Source organism: Leptonychotes weddellii, chromosome 15 (genome assembly GCF_054177405.1).
Source record: "Leptonychotes weddellii isolate Sample4059 chromosome 15, ASM5417740v2, whole genome shotgun sequence".
Classification (NCBI taxonomy): domain Eukaryota; kingdom Metazoa; phylum Chordata; class Mammalia; order Carnivora; family Phocidae; genus Leptonychotes; species Leptonychotes weddellii.
In genome coordinates this window covers 43,183,954-43,203,729 of record NC_138383.1, presented here as the reverse complement: position 1 = coordinate 43,203,729, position 19,776 = coordinate 43,183,954, and the positions used below count along the sequence as shown (strand labels likewise).

The 19,776-nt window shown below is 43.7% G+C and overlaps 1 protein-coding gene across 2 annotated transcripts in view; it reads right to left on the bottom strand.

Annotated features, from left to right (window-relative positions):
* The window catches only part of TTC19 (tetratricopeptide repeat domain 19), a 53,326-nt gene extending 33,555 nt beyond the window's left edge, over window positions 1-19,771 (bottom strand). For both annotated transcript variants that reach the window (XR_014140611.1, XM_081805657.1), the window contains exons 1-7: window positions 19,536-19,771; window positions 19,317-19,450; window positions 17,372-17,482; window positions 16,865-16,903; window positions 16,086-16,142; window positions 15,707-15,768; window positions 13,382-13,476 (exon numbers count right to left, since the gene is read on the bottom strand). Coding sequence is in view for 1 of the 2 variants with exons in the window: in XM_081805657.1 (XP_081661783.1) it covers window positions 13,382-13,476; window positions 15,707-15,768; window positions 16,086-16,142; window positions 16,865-16,903; window positions 17,372-17,482; window positions 19,317-19,450; window positions 19,536-19,719 (682 nt within the window). In the remaining variant the exon portion in view is untranslated. The remainder of the gene's footprint in view (window positions 1-13,381; window positions 13,477-15,706; window positions 15,769-16,085; window positions 16,143-16,864; window positions 16,904-17,371; window positions 17,483-19,316; window positions 19,451-19,535) is intronic.
* Window positions 19,772-19,776: the final 5 nt, after the last annotated feature.

The following is a 19,776-nucleotide window of genomic DNA, read 5'->3' as shown; positions in this document are numbered from 1 at the left end:
CTCTCTCTCTCTCTCATTCTCTCTGTCTCAAATAAATAATAAAATCTTTAAAAAAAAAACAAAAACCCACCAAATTCAGAATAGTATTTATACCGAGTGGGAGTACACCAGGGCTTAAACTTAGAAAAAAGAACTCTGAAGCACAGATGGTAAATACTTAGATTTGACAAAGCTGAGGGGAAGGTACACAGGTATCTGTTAAAGTGGTTACACTTCATTTTTGCTTGAAATCTTTAAAAAAAAACTCAGAAGGCACAGAACTAACTTTTCTGAATGCTAAGACAGCAGTATGGATTATACACTAGAGAAATTCCCAAAATATAGTCAAGGAAACTGAGGGAGAGGATAAATACAGGATAGGGGAGAGAGGTGGATATTCAGATAACGGACACGCCTGAGTAGAAGACCACACCTAGTTCATAAAGATGTATTCGGAAGCTCACGAGAACTGCATCTTAGAAAAGAGACTAAGCCCCCTAACCTCATGCTGACAAGACTTCCAACTCCTACAAAGCAACCCAGCACGAGAAAACAGGCTATCTCCAACAGAAGGCAAATAAGCTGGCTGCAAAATTCTCTGCAATAAATCCCAGCAAGTCTAAAATTCCAGATCGTAGAGAAAAAACAAGTAGGAAAAGCAGAAGAACGTTTCATTGTACTCATCTCATTTTACAGAAGCAACTGAAAACCCTATGGATGCCTTCTCTCCAAACTGTAAGTGGAAGTTTAGTGAGGAAAAAGTCCCTGTAAGAGGGAATTGAGAGGGACGCCTGGGTGGCTCAGTCAGTTAACCATCTGCCTTCGGCTCAGGTCATGATCCCAGGGTGGTGGGATTGAGCCCCGCGTTGGGCTCCCTGCTCCGCGGGGAGTCTGCTTCTCCCTCTGCCTGCCGCTCCCCCTGCTTGTGCTCTCTCTCTCTGACAAAGAAAATCTTAAAAAAAAAAGGGGGGGTGGGACTCAGAACAAAAAAGTTAACAAAAATGGGAAGCACTTTTAAAAAATATTTATTTGAGAGAGCAAGGGCACTGAAAAATCAACAAGAAGAGTGCATGAGAGGGCGTGAGCATGAGCAGGGAGAGGGGCAGAGGGAGAGGGAGAAGCTGACTCCCCACTGAGCAGGGAGCCCAACGTGGGACTCGATCCCAGGATCCTGAGATCCTGACCTGAGCTGAAGGCAGACGCTTAATCAACTGCGCCACCGAGGTGCCCTAGAAAGCAAAGTTTTTTAAATGCAAAAAATTAGACCAAATATCGTTCTCAATACTAATTTTAAATAGGCTTTGAGATTTTGTACAAGACAATGATATTCAGATTAGGTTTAATAAGAATCCAAACACAGACTTCTACAAAAGACACACTGAGAACAAAATGACTTAAAAAAAGTTTAACAGTAAGATACAGTCAATGTAAAACTAAAATTTGTGACCAATACATTAAGTAGGAAAAAAAATCATTTTTCTAATGAAGGGACAACTCACAATGAGGATATATATATCTAGGACTGTTTAAACAGCATATAAACATGTCTGAAGAAAAAAAATCACAAAGCCAAATTATCTTGTCTAGAATTAGACAAAATCAGCCAGGATATAGGACTTGAACAATACTTTAAACCAACTAGAGCTATCCAACATATATAGAACATTCTACCCAACAACAAAGGAATACACATTCTTCTCAAATGTACATGCAACAGTCTCCAGGACAAACCATATACTATATCATAAAACAAGTCTCAATAAATTTAAAAAGACTGAAATCAGGGCACCTGGGTGGCTTAGTCAGTTGGACGTCTGCCTTCGGCTCAGGTCATGATCCCGGGACCCTGGGATCCACCCTGCATCGGGCTCCCTGATCATCGGGGAGCCTGCTTCTCCCTCTCCCTCTGCCCACCCCCTCTCCTGTGCTCAGGCTTTCAAATAAATTAAAAAATCTTCAAAAATAAATAAAAAATAAAAGGCCTGAAATCATATAAAGCATGTTTTCTGATCACAGTGGGATGAGCTTAAAAATCAACAACAGAAGGAAATATTGGTAATTCATAATTATGTGAAAATTCATGAACACACTCCAATATATCCCAGGGATCAAAGAAGAAATCACAAGAAAAATTAGAAAATACTTTGAGATAAATGAAAATGAAAATGCAACATACCAAAATTTATAGGATGCAGCTAAAGCAGTGGAGGGAAATTTATAGTTGTAAATGCCCACATCTGAAAAGAAAGATTTGAACCATCAACCTGATCTTCCACCTAAGAAACCAGAAAAGGAGCAAAACAAACCCAAACCAAGCAGGAGAGAAAAACCAAGGAGAAACAACAGTCAGGAAGGTCCTACATAAATTGAGAGTGGTAAACACAACATGATCAAGCCAAGGCATTTAATAAATTAATGAAGGTATCACATTCCAGCAAAGTCTTACAGAGTACTTAGTGAGTGCTAGTCACTGTCCTGGAGCGTTTTAACTCCCCAGACAACTCTACCAAGTAGACATAGGTTCTACTCTTATTCCTGTTTTATGGATGAGGAAACCAAGCAGAGAGAAGTGATGTAACTTGTCTGCAGTCACACTGTGAAGAAATGGAAGACCCAGAACTCAAACTCAGGCTCCAGACTTCAAACATTCATGACACCAGATATGCGACCAAAAATAGTTCCACTTTCCGTAAGTGCTTTGATTATTTAAAATACGAAAATGGGGCGCCTGGGTGGCTCAGTTGGTTAAGCGACTGCCTTCGGCTCAGGTCATGATCCTGGAGTCCCGGGATCGAGTCCCACATCGGGCTCCCTGCTCAGCAGGGAGTCTGCTTCTCCCTCTGACCCTCCCTCCTCTCATGTGCTCTCTCTATCTCATTCTCTCTCTCAAATAAATTAAAAAATAAATAAATAAATAAAATACGAAAATGAATGAAACTTTCAGCGCAAGGAAAGGAGAAAGGAGTCAATGGGAAAAAAAAAAATCTCTTGAAGAGAGATTTTAAATCCATGAAATTAGGAAAGAAATATGATCTCATCAAATAATGCAAGATATGTTAAGAAAAAAAAAAGAAGAAGAAGAAGGTAGCGGGAGGGGAGGAATGAAGCGGGGGAATTCGGAGGGGTGGACGAACCATGAGAGACGATGGACTCTGGAAAACAAACTGAGGGTTCTAGAGGGAAGGGGGGTGGGAGGATGGGTGGGCCTGGTGGTGGGTATTGAGGAGGGCGCGTTCTGCATGGAGCACTGGGTGTTGTGCACGAACAATGAATCATGGAACACTTCATCTAGAACTAATGATGTAATGTATGGGGATTAACATAAGAATAAAAAAAAAAAGAAATATGATCTCATAACAGAATGCTGTCAGTTATGCTTTAAAAACACAATCCCATAAAGTTTCTTCTAGGAAAATACAGATCTCCAAACATCTGTCACCCATGCATTCACTTATTCAAGATATTTCTATTTTTTTGATTTTTTTAAAGTAGGCTCCACACCTAACGTGGGACTTGAACCCTCAACCCCCAGATCAAAAGTCGCATGCCCTGCCGACCGAGCCAGCCAGGCACCCTAATCAAGATACTTACTAACACCGTGTTCTTGGTACTGTCCTACATACTGAAATCAAATCAAGAAAAGTGGAAGAAATTTAAATATATGAGTATTGATCAAGGAAAGAAGAAAAAAAATTGCCAGAGAATCACCTCTAAAGGAGATCTGGCCCATATGGTTTTCCAACTCTCCCTCTCCTTGGGGGCCTCCCTCTTCCCTGAGACACAACAATATTGTAATCAGGCCAATTAATAATCCTATCACGGCTCCTAAGTGTTCAAATGAAAGGAAGAGTCACATATCTCTCATTTTAAATCAAAAGCTATAAATAATTGGGCATCTCAGAAGCTGAGACAGGCTGAGGGTGAGGCCTCTTGTACCAAAGAGTCAGCCAAATTGTGACTGCAAAGCAAACGTTCTAGAAGGAAAGGAAAAGTGCTATTCCACTGAACACACGAATGATAAGAAAGTCAAACAGCCTTATTGCTGATGTGGAGAAAGGTTTAGTGGTCTGGACAGAAGGTCAAATCAAACCAGCCCCAACATTCCCTTCAGCCAAAGCCTAACGCAGAGCAAGGCCCTAACTCCCTTCAATTCTGTGAAGGCTGAGAGGTGAGGAAGCTGCAGGAGAAAAGTCTGAAGCTAGCAGAGGTTGGTTCAGGAGGTTTAAGGAAAGAAGCCGTCTCCATAACACAAATGTGCAGGGTGAAGCAGCAAGTGCTGATGTAGAAGCTATAGAAAGTTCTCCAGAAGATTCTAGATCTTCATTAAGATAATAAATACGCTACACTAAACAACTACACTACACCATATAACAGATTTTCAGCGTAGATGAACCAGCTTTCTGTTGGACGAAGATGCCATCCAGGACTTTGATAGCTGCAGAGGAGAAGTCAATGCCTGGTTTCAAAGCTTCAAAGGACAGGCTGACTCTCTTGCTAGGGGGCTAATGAAGCTGGTGATTTTATGTTGAAGCCAATGCTCACTGACCACTCCCAAAATCCTAGGGCCCTTAAGAATTATGTTAAATCTACTCTGCCTGTGCTCTATCAGTGGAATATCAAAGCCGGATGACAGCACATCTGTTTACAACATAATTTATTGGATATTTTATGTCTACCGTTGAGACCTACTACTCAGAAAAAAAGGTTCCTTTCAAAATATTACTGCTCGTTGACAATGCACCTGGTCATCCAAGAGCTCCGATGGAGATGGACGGTGAGATTTATGTCGTGTTCAGTCCTGCCAACACAACATCCACTCTGCAGCCTGTGGATCAAGGAGTCATTTCAACTTTCGAGCCTTTTTACTTAAGAAGTACATTTCACAAGGCTCTAGCTGCCTGACTGATTGCTCTGATGGGTCTGGGCAAAGTAAACTGAAAACCTTCTGGAAAGGATTCACCATTCTGGATGCCATTAAGAACATTCATCATTCATGGGGAGAGGTCAGAAGAGGTCAGAGGAGGAGGTTGATTCCAACCCTATGGATGACTTTGAGGGGTTCCAGACTTCAGTGCAGGAAGTCACTGAAGATGTGGTGGAAACAGCAAAAGAACCAGAAGCAGAAGTGGACACCGAGGGGCACATGGGTGGTGTAGTCGGTTAAGGCCTCTGACTCTTGATTTCCGCTCAGGTGGTGATCTCAGGATCATGAGATCCTGACTCAGTCAGGAGTCTGCTTGAGATGCTCTTCCTTTGCCCCTCCCCCCACGTGCGTGCTCTGTCTCTAATAAATAAATATTTTATTTTATTTTATTTTTTTAAGATTTTTTTTTTAATTTATTTATTTGAGACAGAGAGAATGAGAGGCAGGAGGGTCAGAGGGAGAAGCAGGCTCCCCGCCGAGCAGGGAGCCCGATGTGGGACTCGATCCCGGGACTCCAGGATCATGACCTGAGCCGAAGGCAGTTGCTTAACGAACTGAGCCACCCAGGCGCCCTAAATAAATATCAAAAAAAAATCTTATAGGGGCGCTTGGGTGGTTCATTCGGTTAAGCGTCAGCCTTCTGCTCAGGTCATGATCCCAGGGTCCTGGGATTGAGCCCCGCGTTGGGCTCCCTGCTCAGTGGGGAGTCTGCTTCTCCCTCTCCCTCTGACCTTCCCCCATGCTCGTGCTCTCTCTCAAATAAATAAAAAAATCTTTTAAATAAATAAAATCTTATTTAAAAGAAAAAAGTAGAGCCTGAACATGGGACTGAATGGCTGCAATCTCATGATACAACCTGAATGGACGAGGAGCTGCTTCTCATGGATGAGCAAAGGAAGTGGTTTCTGAAGATGGAATCTATTCCTGGTAAAGACGTTGTGAGGATTGTTGAAATGACAACAAAGGATTTAGAATATCACGTGAACCTAGCTGATAAAGCAGCGGCAGGGTTTGAGAGGATGGACTCTTAATTTCAAAAGAAGTTCCACTGGGGCCAAAATGCTATCACACAGCATCTTGTGCTACAGAGAAATCGTCTGTCAAAGGAAGAGTCAATCAATGCAGCAAACTTCACTGCTGCCTTATCTTAAGAAATTGCCACCGTCACCCCAGCCTTCAGCGACCACCCACCCTGATCGGTCAGCAGCCGTGAACGCTGAGGCAAGACCCTCCACCAACAAAAAGATGATGACTTCCTGAAAATTCAGATGATGGGTAAGAGTTTCTAGCAATAAAGTATTTTTCAATTAGGGTACGTGCATTTTTTAACCATAATGCTACTACACACCAGAAACATCAGTTTTATCCGCACTAGGAAACAACCTCATCTGACCCACTGTATGACCACATGCCCTTCACTGTAGCCGTCTGGAACCGAACCCGATACCACTGCGCATGTCTGTGTCGCAAAGCCAGTGTAGCGAGTGACTTTCCTAGCAGAGCTGCTGTCTGTTCCAGCATCCACTCTTCTGCCACAGGACTCAAGCAGAGTGGAATCCCATCCTCTGTTAGGAATGGATCCCGGTCGATTTTAGAGAATCGGGCTACTCCGTCAGAGGACTGCGTCAGAAACGCCATGTAACCAAATTCCAGCCAATGAAAAGGAGGGATGAATCCACTTGGGAACTTGTAGCAAGGATTACCTTGGTTCTAAGAGAAATGCCAAAGAAGTTTCCTTTTCCTCCGCACGTTGCCATTTCTGGATGAGATTCCTGGGACCTAATACCGTCACTTTTCAGCCACCAAGGGAGCATGTAGAGAAAGCCAAAGCACACAGAGAATGACAAGGGACGGAAAGAATCCCCCCTTCAGGATTTCAATGAGCTGTGGGTCAAGTAACTCAGCAGTCTGCCCCTTTCCACCGAAGCGCCAGTTACATGAGAGAGTATGTGCCCTTACTGCTTAGTGTAATTTAATTGAGATTTTTTGCTATTTGCAGTGAAATGCTAACTTATCAGATGGCAATCTCCGCAAATTCATTTAATAACATAATGCAAATCTAGAAATTCAAAGCACTATAGGAATTTGACAAAATGATGGAAAATTCAGGTAAAAACCAAGTGAAAATAAAACGGGAGAAAATTTTACACAAGAAGCACGCGTGAAATCTGTTTATATGTAACTCAAATGTATGCTACCACATAATTCAAACAACATATACCGTTGTAAGAGCCATCAGATGAATGAATTGAATGGAAAGCCCCAAAAGAAACGCAAGCGTATATAATTTAAATAAGCACGTTAACGTGGACAGATTATCATCTTTAAGAAAGCAGTTAACAAACATCACACCAAGATTAACCGCAGATGTGTTACAAAGTTACGTTAACACAGTTTAGAAACAAAGAAAAAGAAAATTTAAAAGAAAGATGGCTGAATATTTATCTGATTTCAAAGTTGAAAAATACCTTTCTAAGCATTAAGCTCCAGAAGAGCAGGGACTTCTGCCTCACTTCCCTCTATTCGAATCCTAGAATACCTGGCATAGAATAGCTGTTCTAAATAATTCTAGATAGTTATTTAAAATTAATAAAAGCAAGGAAATACATATAAATGAATTCAGATCTAACTCCAAAAAGATTAAAGGCAAGTGCAAGTCATACTGTGTGATTCATTTATGTAAATTTTTTTTTAAGATTGGTTTATTTATTTTAGGGAGTGCATGTGCGTGCGCAGCAGGGAAGGGGTTACAGGGAGAGGGAGACAGAATCTCCAGCAGACTCCCTGCTGAGCGTGGAGCCTGATGTGGAGCTCGATCCCAGGACCCTGAGGTCATGACCTGAGCTGAAACCAAGAATCAGACGCTTAAATGACTGAGCCACCCAGGCTCCCCATTTATATAAATTTTAAAAGAAACCTGTACAAACTACCTAAGCTTCAGCAGACCAGTATCTCTGGGGTGGGAAGGGGAATGGGACTGGGGCAAGACACACAGAAGCTGCAAAGGTAATTGTTAGTGTTGGGTCACTGCCTATTCTCATTGTTCCTTAAACTATACAAATGTCAGTTTCACACTTACTTTTAATTAAAACAAACAAAAAAACCCAAAACCCCAAACTTTATAGACATGAGTAAGGGAAAAGAAAAAACCTGACAGGACAGAGTTAATATTCTTACAGAACAGCACCAATAAATGATCATCCTCTTTGCTTATCAAAGAAATGCTAGTTAATGGATCCCTGCTATATCACCAATCTGGCAAAGGTTATAAAAATCAGTGAGTTTTGGGGGGAAGGGGCACACCGCCTTATCACAATAATGAAAACCAACAATGGTTAACCCTCAAGTAGCTACTCTGTACTAGACACTGTTCTAAGTGCTTTATCGATATTAACCCATTCAATCTTCCTACCAGTCCTATGAGAGAGTATTACTCTTAGTCACATTCTGAGGATCAAAAGCACACAGGGATTACTTAATTTGACCAAAGTCACAAAACAAATAAATTCACAGAACCAGAAAATGTAAATTAATACAGTCCTTTCAAGGGCAATTTTGCGATATTCATCAACAACCTTAAAATGTGCTGCTTTTGACCTGGAATTTCAGTGCTGAGACACTATTTTAAAGAAACAGATCTGGACACCACCTGTCGTCACAGAAGACTTCACTTCCATGCAGATATACCGTTCCGGACTGAACACATGCATTTATCTCTACTCTCTCCCAAATCATCACTAAAATCAGAGTTAAAGGATAAAAAACATTTAAAGTTACAAGAAAAAAAACAAAACAAAACAACAGAAGAATCAAGGGAGAGGACAAAGATCAAAAAAACTGTGGGAGATGACAAGCAGAGGACAAAAGGCAGTAAGTGACTAAGCCCATGACAGGAAGATGACTGGACGCTGCAGACAGCCAACAGGCTCCCCAGAGCCCCAGAGAAGCTTAGGAACTCAGAAGAGCAAGTACTACGGTTAACAGAAGAATCGGTCATACACATAAAAAACAAGCAACAAAAACACCTCTGACTTTAGAGGAAACAAAAAGTTGTACACAAAAGCAAACGCAATCACGTGATCATGTTACTTGGCTCGACAACTAACACTATTGATATATTTGCAATAATGCAGACACGACCAAAGCTGCACTGAATCTTCACTTTTCTCTAAGTTAATAGATTCTAAAAATAATAAGTCAAGAAATAATTTTGTTATTTAGAAATATGAAGGAAAATACCAGAAGAAATTGGTTAAGAGTCGAAAATGACTCCAGGAAGACATGTGGCAAAGAAATGCTATTTTTAAGTTAATTCTTATAATATTCCTTGACTTCTTATACTATATAGGTAATATAAGAAAGTAGTTTAAAAAATAATTTGTTCCAAGAAATTATAGAATATTCAGAAAAACACAAATAAGACATAAATCCCCGGGCGCCTGGGTGGCTCAGTTGGGTAAGCGACTGCCTTCGGCTCAGGTCATGATCCTGGAGTCCCGGGATCGAGTCCCGCATCGGGCTCCCTGCTCGGCAGGGAGTCTGCTTCTCCCTCTGACCCTCCTCCCTCTCATGCTCTCTGTCTCTCATTCTGTCTCAAATAAATAAATAAAATCTTTAAAAAAAAAAAAAAAAAGACATAAATCCCCTATAAATCTACCAACCTGAGATAATCCCTGTCTATATTTTGGTATCATGCAGCCCTGCTCTACACCTATATTTAATCTACATATTCTAGAAAATTAGTCTCCTCTTAACTACACTGTTTAGTAATCTGCTGTTTTCACTTAAATTTTTATGGGCATTTCCTCAGTAAATACATATATATTTACAACATGAGGAACAAAATGAGTACCCTAGACCAAGTTTTTACGTGAGCTGAAGTAAACACTTTTGGGATAGAGTTAGTCATGTCAATTAAAAGCATATGAATTCAATAATGGATTTACTTTGTTTAAAATGGAATGGGGGGTTGCCTGGATGGCACCGTTGGTTAAGTGACTGACTCTTGGTTTCAGCTCAGGTCGTGATCTCAGGGTGATGGGATCAGGCCCCACGTCCGGCTCCACGCTCCTCTTGGAGTCTGCTTGAGATTCTCTCTCTTCATCTGCCCCTTGCCCCTGCTCATGTGTGTGTGTACACACTCTCTCTCTCAAATAAATAAGTCTTAAAAAATAAAAATAAAACTGAGTGGGAATATATTTCTTTAGAAAAAATAAGGTTAAGGATAACGTAACACATTTTCTATATCTATATCGTGTAACTAGTAAAACGTAAAAACAATGTTTATAATAGAAATTAGTTTGCTTTCTCCAACAAGAGTTCCTTCGCCTGGAAAAAATATTTTCACAACATATTACTAAATTAAAAAAAAAAAAAAGCATACACAGTATGATCCCTAATTTTTCTTTTTTTAAAGATTTTATTTATTTATTTGACAGAGAGAGACACAGCGAGAGCGGGAACACAAACAGGGGGAGTGGGAGAGGGAGAAGCAGGCTTCCCGCTGAGCAGGAAGCCCAATGTGGGGCTCGATCCCAGGACCCCGAGATCATGACCTGAGCCGAAGGCAGACGCTTAACGACTGAGCCACCCAGGTGCCCCCCTTATTTCTTAAAACGTAAACAGCATAGGGGGAAAACAAACCTGCGAAGACATACCAAAATATCAACAGTAGCTCTTTCTTAGTACTATTATGGATGATCTTTATTATTTTCTTCCTAATGCTTTTCTAAATTTCCTTAATTGCACTGATATTGCTTTTGGAGTCAGAAACTTCTAAAAAACGATGCTATAAATGAAAGAGAGCAAGGGTGTGAACAGTTCAAACGTGACTAATTTGATAGCTAGACTTGTTTTTACATCTTTTGTCAATTCCCTCAACGCACTTCCATACCATCCTGAAACTCTCCTTGCTGCTGCCTGGTCTTCTGTTCTTACAGTCACCAGTTCCCGAGCCTCCACTGTGCACCAGGCACTGCTCTAGTACCAGTGATTCAGCAGGGAACAAAACAGATGAAATCTCTCCTTCTTTGACAGGGAAGACAGATACTAAAACACTTGGAACCAAAATACACTTTTAGTGGCCACACAAACATGAAAATACAACAGACACACACATGCTCCTACTTTCAAGTGTGAGGAAGAAAAAGTAAAGGACAGGTGGGAAGAGATCACTGTTTTAGTCAGGGCGGGCCTCCCGAGGAGGGAGCCCCGAACCGAATGAAGAGAGCTGGCCATGCAAAGATACGGGAGAACAGCTAGGTAGGGGGAGCAAGTGAAAAGGCCTTGAGATGGCCTCGAGCTTGTACAGAACAGCAGGGAAAAGACCAGTGTGGTCAAAGTGGAATGAGCAAGGGCGAGGGCACTGGGTGATGCAGAAGTAGGCAGGGGTCAAATCATGTAGGGCCTTACAAGTCCAAAGGGGTCCTGAAATTTATTCTAAAGGTGATGCAAAGGCACTGAGTTTTAAAAGACCACTCTGCCTGCTACATGGATAACAGATTGTGTGAGGGAATGCAAGAAAGCAGGAAAACCTTTGAGGAGACTTTACAGGTGTTCAGGCAAGAAACAATAATGGCCTGGACCAAAGTAGTAGGGTGAGAGGATGAGACATGGTCTGACATGGATATACCTTGATGGGGAATCCAATATAACTTGATGACTTACCATCAGGAATGAGGAATCATAGGTGATTCGTAGGTTCTTGGCTAAAGCAACCAAGTGAATGGTGGTGCTATTTACTGACTGGGCTGACTGGTAGAGAAGCAAGTATGTAAGTGGCAGAAATCAAGAGACCTGAGGCGCCTGGGTGTCTCAGTCAGTTAAGTGTCTGACTCTTGGTTTCGGCTCAGGTCATGATCTCAATCAGGGTCGTGAGATCGAGCCCCGCATTGGGCTCCGTGCTCAGCTTGGAGTCTGCTTGGGATTCTCTCTCTCCCTCTGCCCCTCCCCCCACACTCTCGCTCGCTCGCTCTCCAAAATAAATAAATAAAATCTTAAAAAAAAAAATAATTCAAGAGACCCATTTCAGACATATTAAGTGTGAAATGACCACTAGACATTCAGGTCAAGATGTCGAGCAGACAATTTTACCCAGTTCATGTCTGTAATCCATGTGTAAGTTGGGGATGAAGAGGTGTAACTGATATTTAAAGATATGGGACTAAATGCTATCTCCTAGGGTGTGAGCCCCAAAGTCTGCTAACTTTAGAGGTGGCTAAGGGGAAGGGGAGTGACCAGTGAGGTGTCCCAGAAGCCAAGTGAATAAAGTGTTTCCAGTACCAGGGTCAGAGCTGCTAGGAAGTAGAGCAGGTAAGATAAGGACTGAGAACTCGTGACCTTGATAAAGGGGGCTTCAGCAGAGTGCTGGAAGAGAAAAACCGGTTTATGTTCAAGAGAGAACTGGAAGAGGGGCACCTGGGTGGCACATTTGGTTAAGTGTCTGACTCTTGGTTTCAGCTCAGGGCATGATCTCAGGGTCATGAGATCAAGCCCCGTGGCAGGCTCTGCGCTCAGCACGGAGTCTACTTGAGACTCTCTCTCCCTCTCCCTCTGCCCCCCCCCGCCCTGGCTCTCTCTCTCTAAAATAAATAAAAATAAATCCTAAAAAAAGAGAGAGAGAGAGAACTGGAAAACAACAGATAACTCTTTCAAGTCATATGTATTGCTTTAGGGACAAGAGTTGACCACTGTTTCTCTAGCATCTTGCTAGCTCTCAGCACAGAGTACATGTGAAGCAAGCATTACCAAATAAATGCTGAATCTAAAAACGCCCAGTATTTCAAACCATATTAAGAAACCTGAATGGTTGAGAGCTAGAGAGCATCCTGACCATCCCATTCTGTTCCTAACATCATTCTTTATGTTCTTCCCTCCATAAAGAGGATGAACTACAAAAACTTGAGTTTCCCCGGGGTACCTGGGTGGCTCAGTCGGTTAGGCATCTGCCTTCGGTCATGATCCCGGGGTCCTGGGATCGAGCCCCACATCGAGCTCCCTGCTCAGCAGAAGTCTGCTTCTCCCTCTTCCTCTGCCCCTCCTTCCTGCTTGTGCTCTAACTTGCTCTCTCGCTCTCAAATGAATAAATAAAAAAATTTTTAGAACGACCCTGAGTTTCTCTTCACCTTTTATAACTTGGTACATATCCAGGACCAAAGTAGCATTGTGACTGGTAGCTGAACCAAGAGAAAAGAAAAAGGCCTTCCCTTTCTGCTCCCCAATTTTCCAGAGATTATACATAATAAAGTCAACAAATTATAAACATGTCACCAAACGGTTAAAAAAACAAACAGTGGTCAAGTTATTCAAACAAAACATCTTATTCCAAACCTTCTGCTGAGATCTTAAAAACAGCCACTTAATTCCCCAAATGGGTAACTGGCCCTCCCCCAATTCAGGTACCTCGCCGTCTACTGCAGTGTTAAGAGTGAAGCTCTGAGGCAAAAAGGCAATGTCCAGAAAACAGTCAGGTTTCCCTACCTGACAAAATGTCTTCTGCTAATTCCTTTTGTCTTTCAATTTTTTCCTCTAGAGTTGAAATGCAGAATTCATAGCCAGCAAGAGCAAATTCCTGTCTGTAAAGCAAAGATCAGCAATCGGCTGTTCACCTTTTTACAAACTCCTCGTTTATTCGCATTTTCCGGGCTTGGGTGTGAGCATTAGCAACATGGGGAGTGTACGACGGGAAGAGGGAATGCTGCTTAAAGTTTCTAAGGAGTCTCAATCTGCCATTTTGCAGAAGTTTTTAGTCACCCATGTAACCTAGCTTAAGACAAAAAAAGCTAAGAATGCTGCTATAATCTTAGTAAAGGACAGAACCAGTGGCTTCCACCATCTCCCAGCAACGGTTTCCAGTGAGTCAGTTTCTCCATTTGGGAAAGCCTTACACCCACTCAAAGCAATACTGATATGAACGGAGGCTCAGGCCACCTGCACTAAGGATGCTGACTACAGATCTCATGCAATTTCTGGAGAGGTTTACTAGCTTTGTGACCTGTTAGGTCTTCAGCGGGGAAGCTTCTTTTAAATACATGGAATTCCTGGCTATGGCACTAGAAGGCACTGAGCCTGAATCTAGCCTGGGACCCTCGACCAATTGGAGAGGACATGCAAACATCAGGCAGACGGACTCTGGAGAGAACAAGTGTCAACTGCTGGTTTCTAGACAGACATGCACGGACACAGCAGAAATTCCTTCTCCATCCAGAAGCTCAGCCCTGGTTCTTGTCTTCCATGGTGGCTCTGGTTTCTTAGCAGAAATGGCACTACCAAGCTCGCCCCTTCTCCTCTAGTGCTTTGCCGGGGAGAAGAGACGACCCCACTGCTGTACTCTGTTCCCAGAACAGAAGCTTCTCCAGACCAAACTTTGGCAGGAGGGACCCTATCCAGCCGGGACCTGGAGCAGGGGGAGGCTGCCCACTTGATGTTTCTAGTCAGAGCAAAATGTCTAGAAACAATTCCCTTGCTAATATTAGCCTTCCTAAGCCCCAAGTCTAGTTATATATATTCTGGTCTCATTTTTCTCTTAATAAAACTACACGAAAAAACTATTTTTGACAAGCGTACAGAGTAACTAACAGGCTAATTATCAGGGGCTACTACTTTCACTTGTACGAGACCATGAATTCGTCTTACTCTCCACTGTGATTAGCTTCGGGCTTCTTTTTATCCCACTTCATAGCCCATTGGCCTCCAGTTCTGTTTGTGACTCCTCCAAGAGAGACTGATCCTAGCTGCAATGCTCCCCAGCACGGGCCAACCTCAAAGTGCCTCAAAAGACTTGAAATCAAAGGCCCGTAGAAGTTCCAGCCCATCTAGTGTCCAAGCAAATGCAGGGAGCGAGCAGGTTCTGTTGATAAGGAAGGAGCTGGGACCAGTGCCAGGGACCCTGGGCTCAATGAGCACTCGTTATAGCATTAGGTTTGAGGTCATTCCAAACCTCTGGTACCCAGCTACTGCAGCAACTAAAAACCTAAGGAGAAGTTAGTCTTAGGTCCTCCCTAAACGCACTCCAACATATATAACTCTCTAGGAGTTCTTTGCTTACATCCTAGGTGTTTCTTCTTTGAACTCCACCTAGAGAGAATGGAAGGCACGAGGCCTCACTTATCGGTGCTCCTGGGACCATTTGCACACATCCGATTTATCTTCTAAAGCCTTTCCTGTGTAGCAGGAAGATTCTTCTTTACAAGATTTCAGACTCATCTAATACTTTTAAATTAACACCAATTTCCTATCTTACTTATCCAGAGCTCGCTCACTCCTCTACTCTGAGGTATTTCCCCTTCTTAAACCTCGCTACCTGATCACCTTTACATGCTTTAAAAACACTGCCTACTGGACTAGCCACTGAGACACTCCCATACCAACTCCTTCATCACTCAACTACGTATCTACCTTCCTGGTTTGTTGATGCTTATATCCCAAAATGGTTCTTTTAAAGTATACTACCCCAACGGCTTTTACATTGCTCCCTCCTCTTCCAGGCAGAGCTAAACTAGTTCTAACTGTAACTTCCCTTCCCAGTTCAAACAGGAACAGAAAAGCTGATTAGCTTCAGGGCAGCCAGAGGGGTGAGGGCTGTCTGCCCCACTCAGCAGGCTACTGGAAACAGCGGGGCAAAACTAGAAGACTCAAGACCTCAAAGATGGGGTGCGGGGAACACTGTGAGTGAGACACCCAGTTTTTTTGAGACGCAGATGATTGGAAGCCAAATGAAAATTACATAACATCCTAGGGTTAAAGTTCTCTGCCCATAGCCCAACTCCCTGGCTGCCACCACACCTGGATTCTGACTCTACTTACCTATTTTGAGCAGCATAGATACTGGCCAGTTTTAGGGAGATTTCAATTATTGCATTGTCTTCCTGTTGGGAGAAAGGAAATGAAGATAATTCACAACATGTTAAATTTCCTCATGGATTATTTCTGATCAACATCTAGAGAGACTTTGGTCTAAAAGCCATAGTCTTTACCCTTCTGGAGGGATTAGGCAATTGGATCCCTCAGCAACCATGCTTTTGCCCCAGTGGAAGACTGGTAGTTGTTATACAGGTCCGAGGAAAAAAAAATAATCCACCTTTTTTCACCAAAGCACATGGTGGGGGCTGAGCGGAGTTTTCAGGAAGCAAAACTATTTTGAAAACTGCTCCAGCTAGGGCCCAATTCTAGGCAATGTCCTTACCTGTTGCATGCCCCCTCCAAGCAGGTAACTCATTGTTGCTTTAAAAAGTTTTTCTGCCTAAAAGCATAAGGAAAAGATTTTTCTTTTACTTGGGACCCTGGATTCTAAGTACTAGTCTGATGCATCATCCCCTTGTAAAACACAACACACACACCTATATACACAGAGCAAAATATCCTTGTGATGGGAAAACAGACAAAAATACCAGGACCCCACCTCTTCTGGGCACCTTAAAAACTACTCTGTAATGAATAGAAACCAACTTCAACTAAACCTACTGTGGCAGAGACTGCAAACTATCCCCTAATTATTCACTCTCCTGTCCTTTTAGTTACAACATCTCCTCAGTTTTTAACAGATCAGCCTCCTTTGCACTTCGGTATGGTCATACGATGAGGTTTTGGCCAAGGGATGCAGGCAGAAGGAACGCAAACAATTTTTAAATTCTATTTTATAAGGAAGCTGCCTGCCTGCCCTTTCCCTCCTCTGCATCCTTCCTGGAGGCTGGGAGTGAGCTAGCTCACCAATGCAGACGAGAACACATCTTAGAAGGAACTCAGGCCTGTGGACCACTTCATGGAACAGAGGTATCTACCATTCTTCAGTGCATAGCTAACTCTGGAATAATGCATTAAAAGAAATACACCCTCTTGTTTGAGTCACTCTATTTTGGGGTCTCTTTGTTACAGCAGCTGAGCTTGTACCCTTACTAATAAGAGTTCTCTGGAAGCTAGTCCTTCACAAATTCAAAATACCACAAAGTGGTTTTACTTACTTACATTTTCAAGTTGACCCCGTATAAATGCTAAGTTGGCCATCTGAAAGGAAATTACAAATTGTTTTTCAGTTTAGAGCACTGCATTCTACTTACTTCAAAACCCTTAAGCTAATGACCTTCTTTTACCCTCTAAACTAAAAAAAAAAAAAAATAGTTCGAAGAGAAAGGTATTTAATTTGCTAAAATCAAAGCACAGCAATAGTGTATGTAAATAGTTGCACAATCTTTGCTGATGACAAACCAAATCTAGATCCAATCATCACTGAAAAAACAAATACTAATGACATTTATTTTTGGTGTGAGATTTAGACTTCATATAAGTGAAGAGTAATAAAATGTTAGTACCCAAGGGTAATAAAAATTGAAACCAAAAGAAAACGTAGTAAAAACAAAAACGAAAGAGCTTTACAACATCCTGAAAGTCAGGAGCATAAATCAGGAGAGCGAACAACCCTTCTCTTGCATCCACCCTTCATCACCAGTGGCTCAGATTGGTTAGAAGAGTTACCAAATCATAAGTGTAAGTGATGGCCTTCCTGTTATCACTCTGATAGGCAAGACGAAGAGCGTCATGTAAAATTAGCTCAGCCTCTTCTGGCTCATCTTTCATGATGCTCAACTGAAAAGAGAAAACAAAGAAAGGAATAGAGAACGAAATGTAAAGAAAGCAGATGTATGTGCTACCAGACTGAAGGGATATGGCCATACATCCCAAAACACAGAAGACAGCTCTCCATTCATTTGTCAAATATTTATTGAATTCCAACTATGCACCAGGCTTTATGTCTACAATGGTGACAGGGAGGTCAGCTTCCCTTGCAGCTATGTGCAGCCACATGGCAAAGTTCTGGCCAACAGATGCAGACACCAGGAATGTAAGCAATTTTTGCATCCTATTTTATAAGGAAGCTGCTTGCCCTACATCCTCTTCTTCCCTTCCTACAGGCTGGAAATAACCCTGTAGGACAAATAAGCTTAAAAACAGCTGATATAAACTATTGAAGAAAAGTAACGGGAAGGAACAATAAGGGGTCCCCTCTAAACGGGAATCAGAGAAGCCTTCCCGAGGAAGTGACAGTTAAACTGAGGTAGGAAGGATGAGAAAGAGTCAACCAGGAATTATGGGGAATAATGACCCAGAGAGTAGGGGATGAACAGAGGCCCTATAGGCCGAAGAGAACAGTCTTCAAGAACCATTCAAGAAATGAAAGGAAACACATGTGAAGGGGAGACGGCGAGCCAGAGGATTACTGCTAAATGGGTGGGCAAGGCAGGGTGGTGTAGGTTATGTAGGGTCTTGCAGGCCATGGTAAGGAGTTTGGATTTTATAATAAATATAGTGGGAAGTCACTCAAAGTTTTTAGGCAAAGAGAATACAATCTAATTTACATTTTTTAACTCAAATATTCTTTTAAGATTTATTTATTTTTAGAGAGAGAAAGTGTGCATGAGGGGGGTCCTCAAGCAGACTCCCCATCGAACAGGGAGCCGGAAGTGGGGCTCAAACTCACAATCCTGAGATCATGACCTGAGCTGAAATCAAGTCGGAGGCTTAACCAACTGAGCCACCCAGGCGCCCCCCAATTTACATTTAAAAAAAAAAAAATGAATTCAGGCTGCTGCATGAAGAGTGGGGCAACAGGGCAGGCAAGACTACCAGACGGCAGGCTGTGGCAATGGGGCCAGGAGGACAGCAGAGGACAAAGAAAAGGGCAGATTTCAGAAACACTTTGGATTTGCTGGCAACAGGGGCTGTTGCTGGGCTGGAAGTGTACTGAGAGGCAGTGGTAAGGCACCCTCAGGTTTTAAGAATGACTAGGTTGCCAGGCTGAAAAACTGGGTGGACAGTAGCAAAGAGAAGATGGTGGAGGAACGTGCTGGGGAGGCCTCTGCGATCAACAGTCAGGTCTGAGGGGCAGGTGAGGCCTCAGAGTGGGGAGGGCATGTTAGTGGCACACCGGAGCACGAGAATATAAATCTGGATGTCGTGAGCCCCGAGGCGGTAGCGAGCCCAATGGCAGGGACGAGATAACCTGAGGAGGACAAAACAGAAAAGACTGTGCAGAAAAGGAAGACTTTAGAAAGAACAGAACCAACACTCAAGTGCATTTTCTGGACGCTCCATACGTGCCCAATTCTCGATGCCAGCCCCTTCGGCTTGGCTGGCTCCCTGATAAAAACAACTACATTTCCGCTAATTTTGCTTGGATAAAAGAGCGATGCCCGTGGTGCCACCTCCATCTGCACTGGGGACTGCAGCGGTTTGACTGCAGGCTCTGGAGTCTGACAAGCCTGGATGGATGCCAACACCGCCCCCCCCACCCCCCACCATGACCCATCGAATTCCGGGCAATTCTACCCCCAGAGCCCCGGTCCAGTCTTCGGGAAACTGGAGCGAGCACTGCGCACCCCCGGGGCCAACGACCAGGCCTCGATCGAAAAGGCCGCCTCACCTTGGCTCGCTTCAGCAGCTGGATGATCTCGGCCTCGGCCTCGTCCGCCGCGCCCTCGGCGGCGGCCCCGCCCGCTCCCTGCCGCTCCTCCTCCTGCTCCTCTGCCGCAGCGGGCCTCGAGAACCAGGCGAGCGCTGCGGGAAGGGGCTCTGAGGTCACCGGGCCCGGCCTGCGCCCCGCTCCCCGCCCGGCCGGCCCCGCCCGGCCCGCGCCCCTCACCTGCCAGCAGCGGCAGCAGGCCCGGGCCTCCGCCGCGCGGTGCGACTCGGGATGCCGGCACCCCCACCTCAGGCGCCCGGCCTCCTGCCGGCCCCGGGAGCAGGCGCACCGAGCAGGCCCGGCACCGCCGCCCCGCGGCCCGCAGAAGGCCTCGGCCCAGGCTCGGGCTCAGGAGCCGGTACATGCTCGCGCGGCGTCCTCGGCGCACTGCAGGCCCGGCCGGGTCCCAGGACGCCCCGCC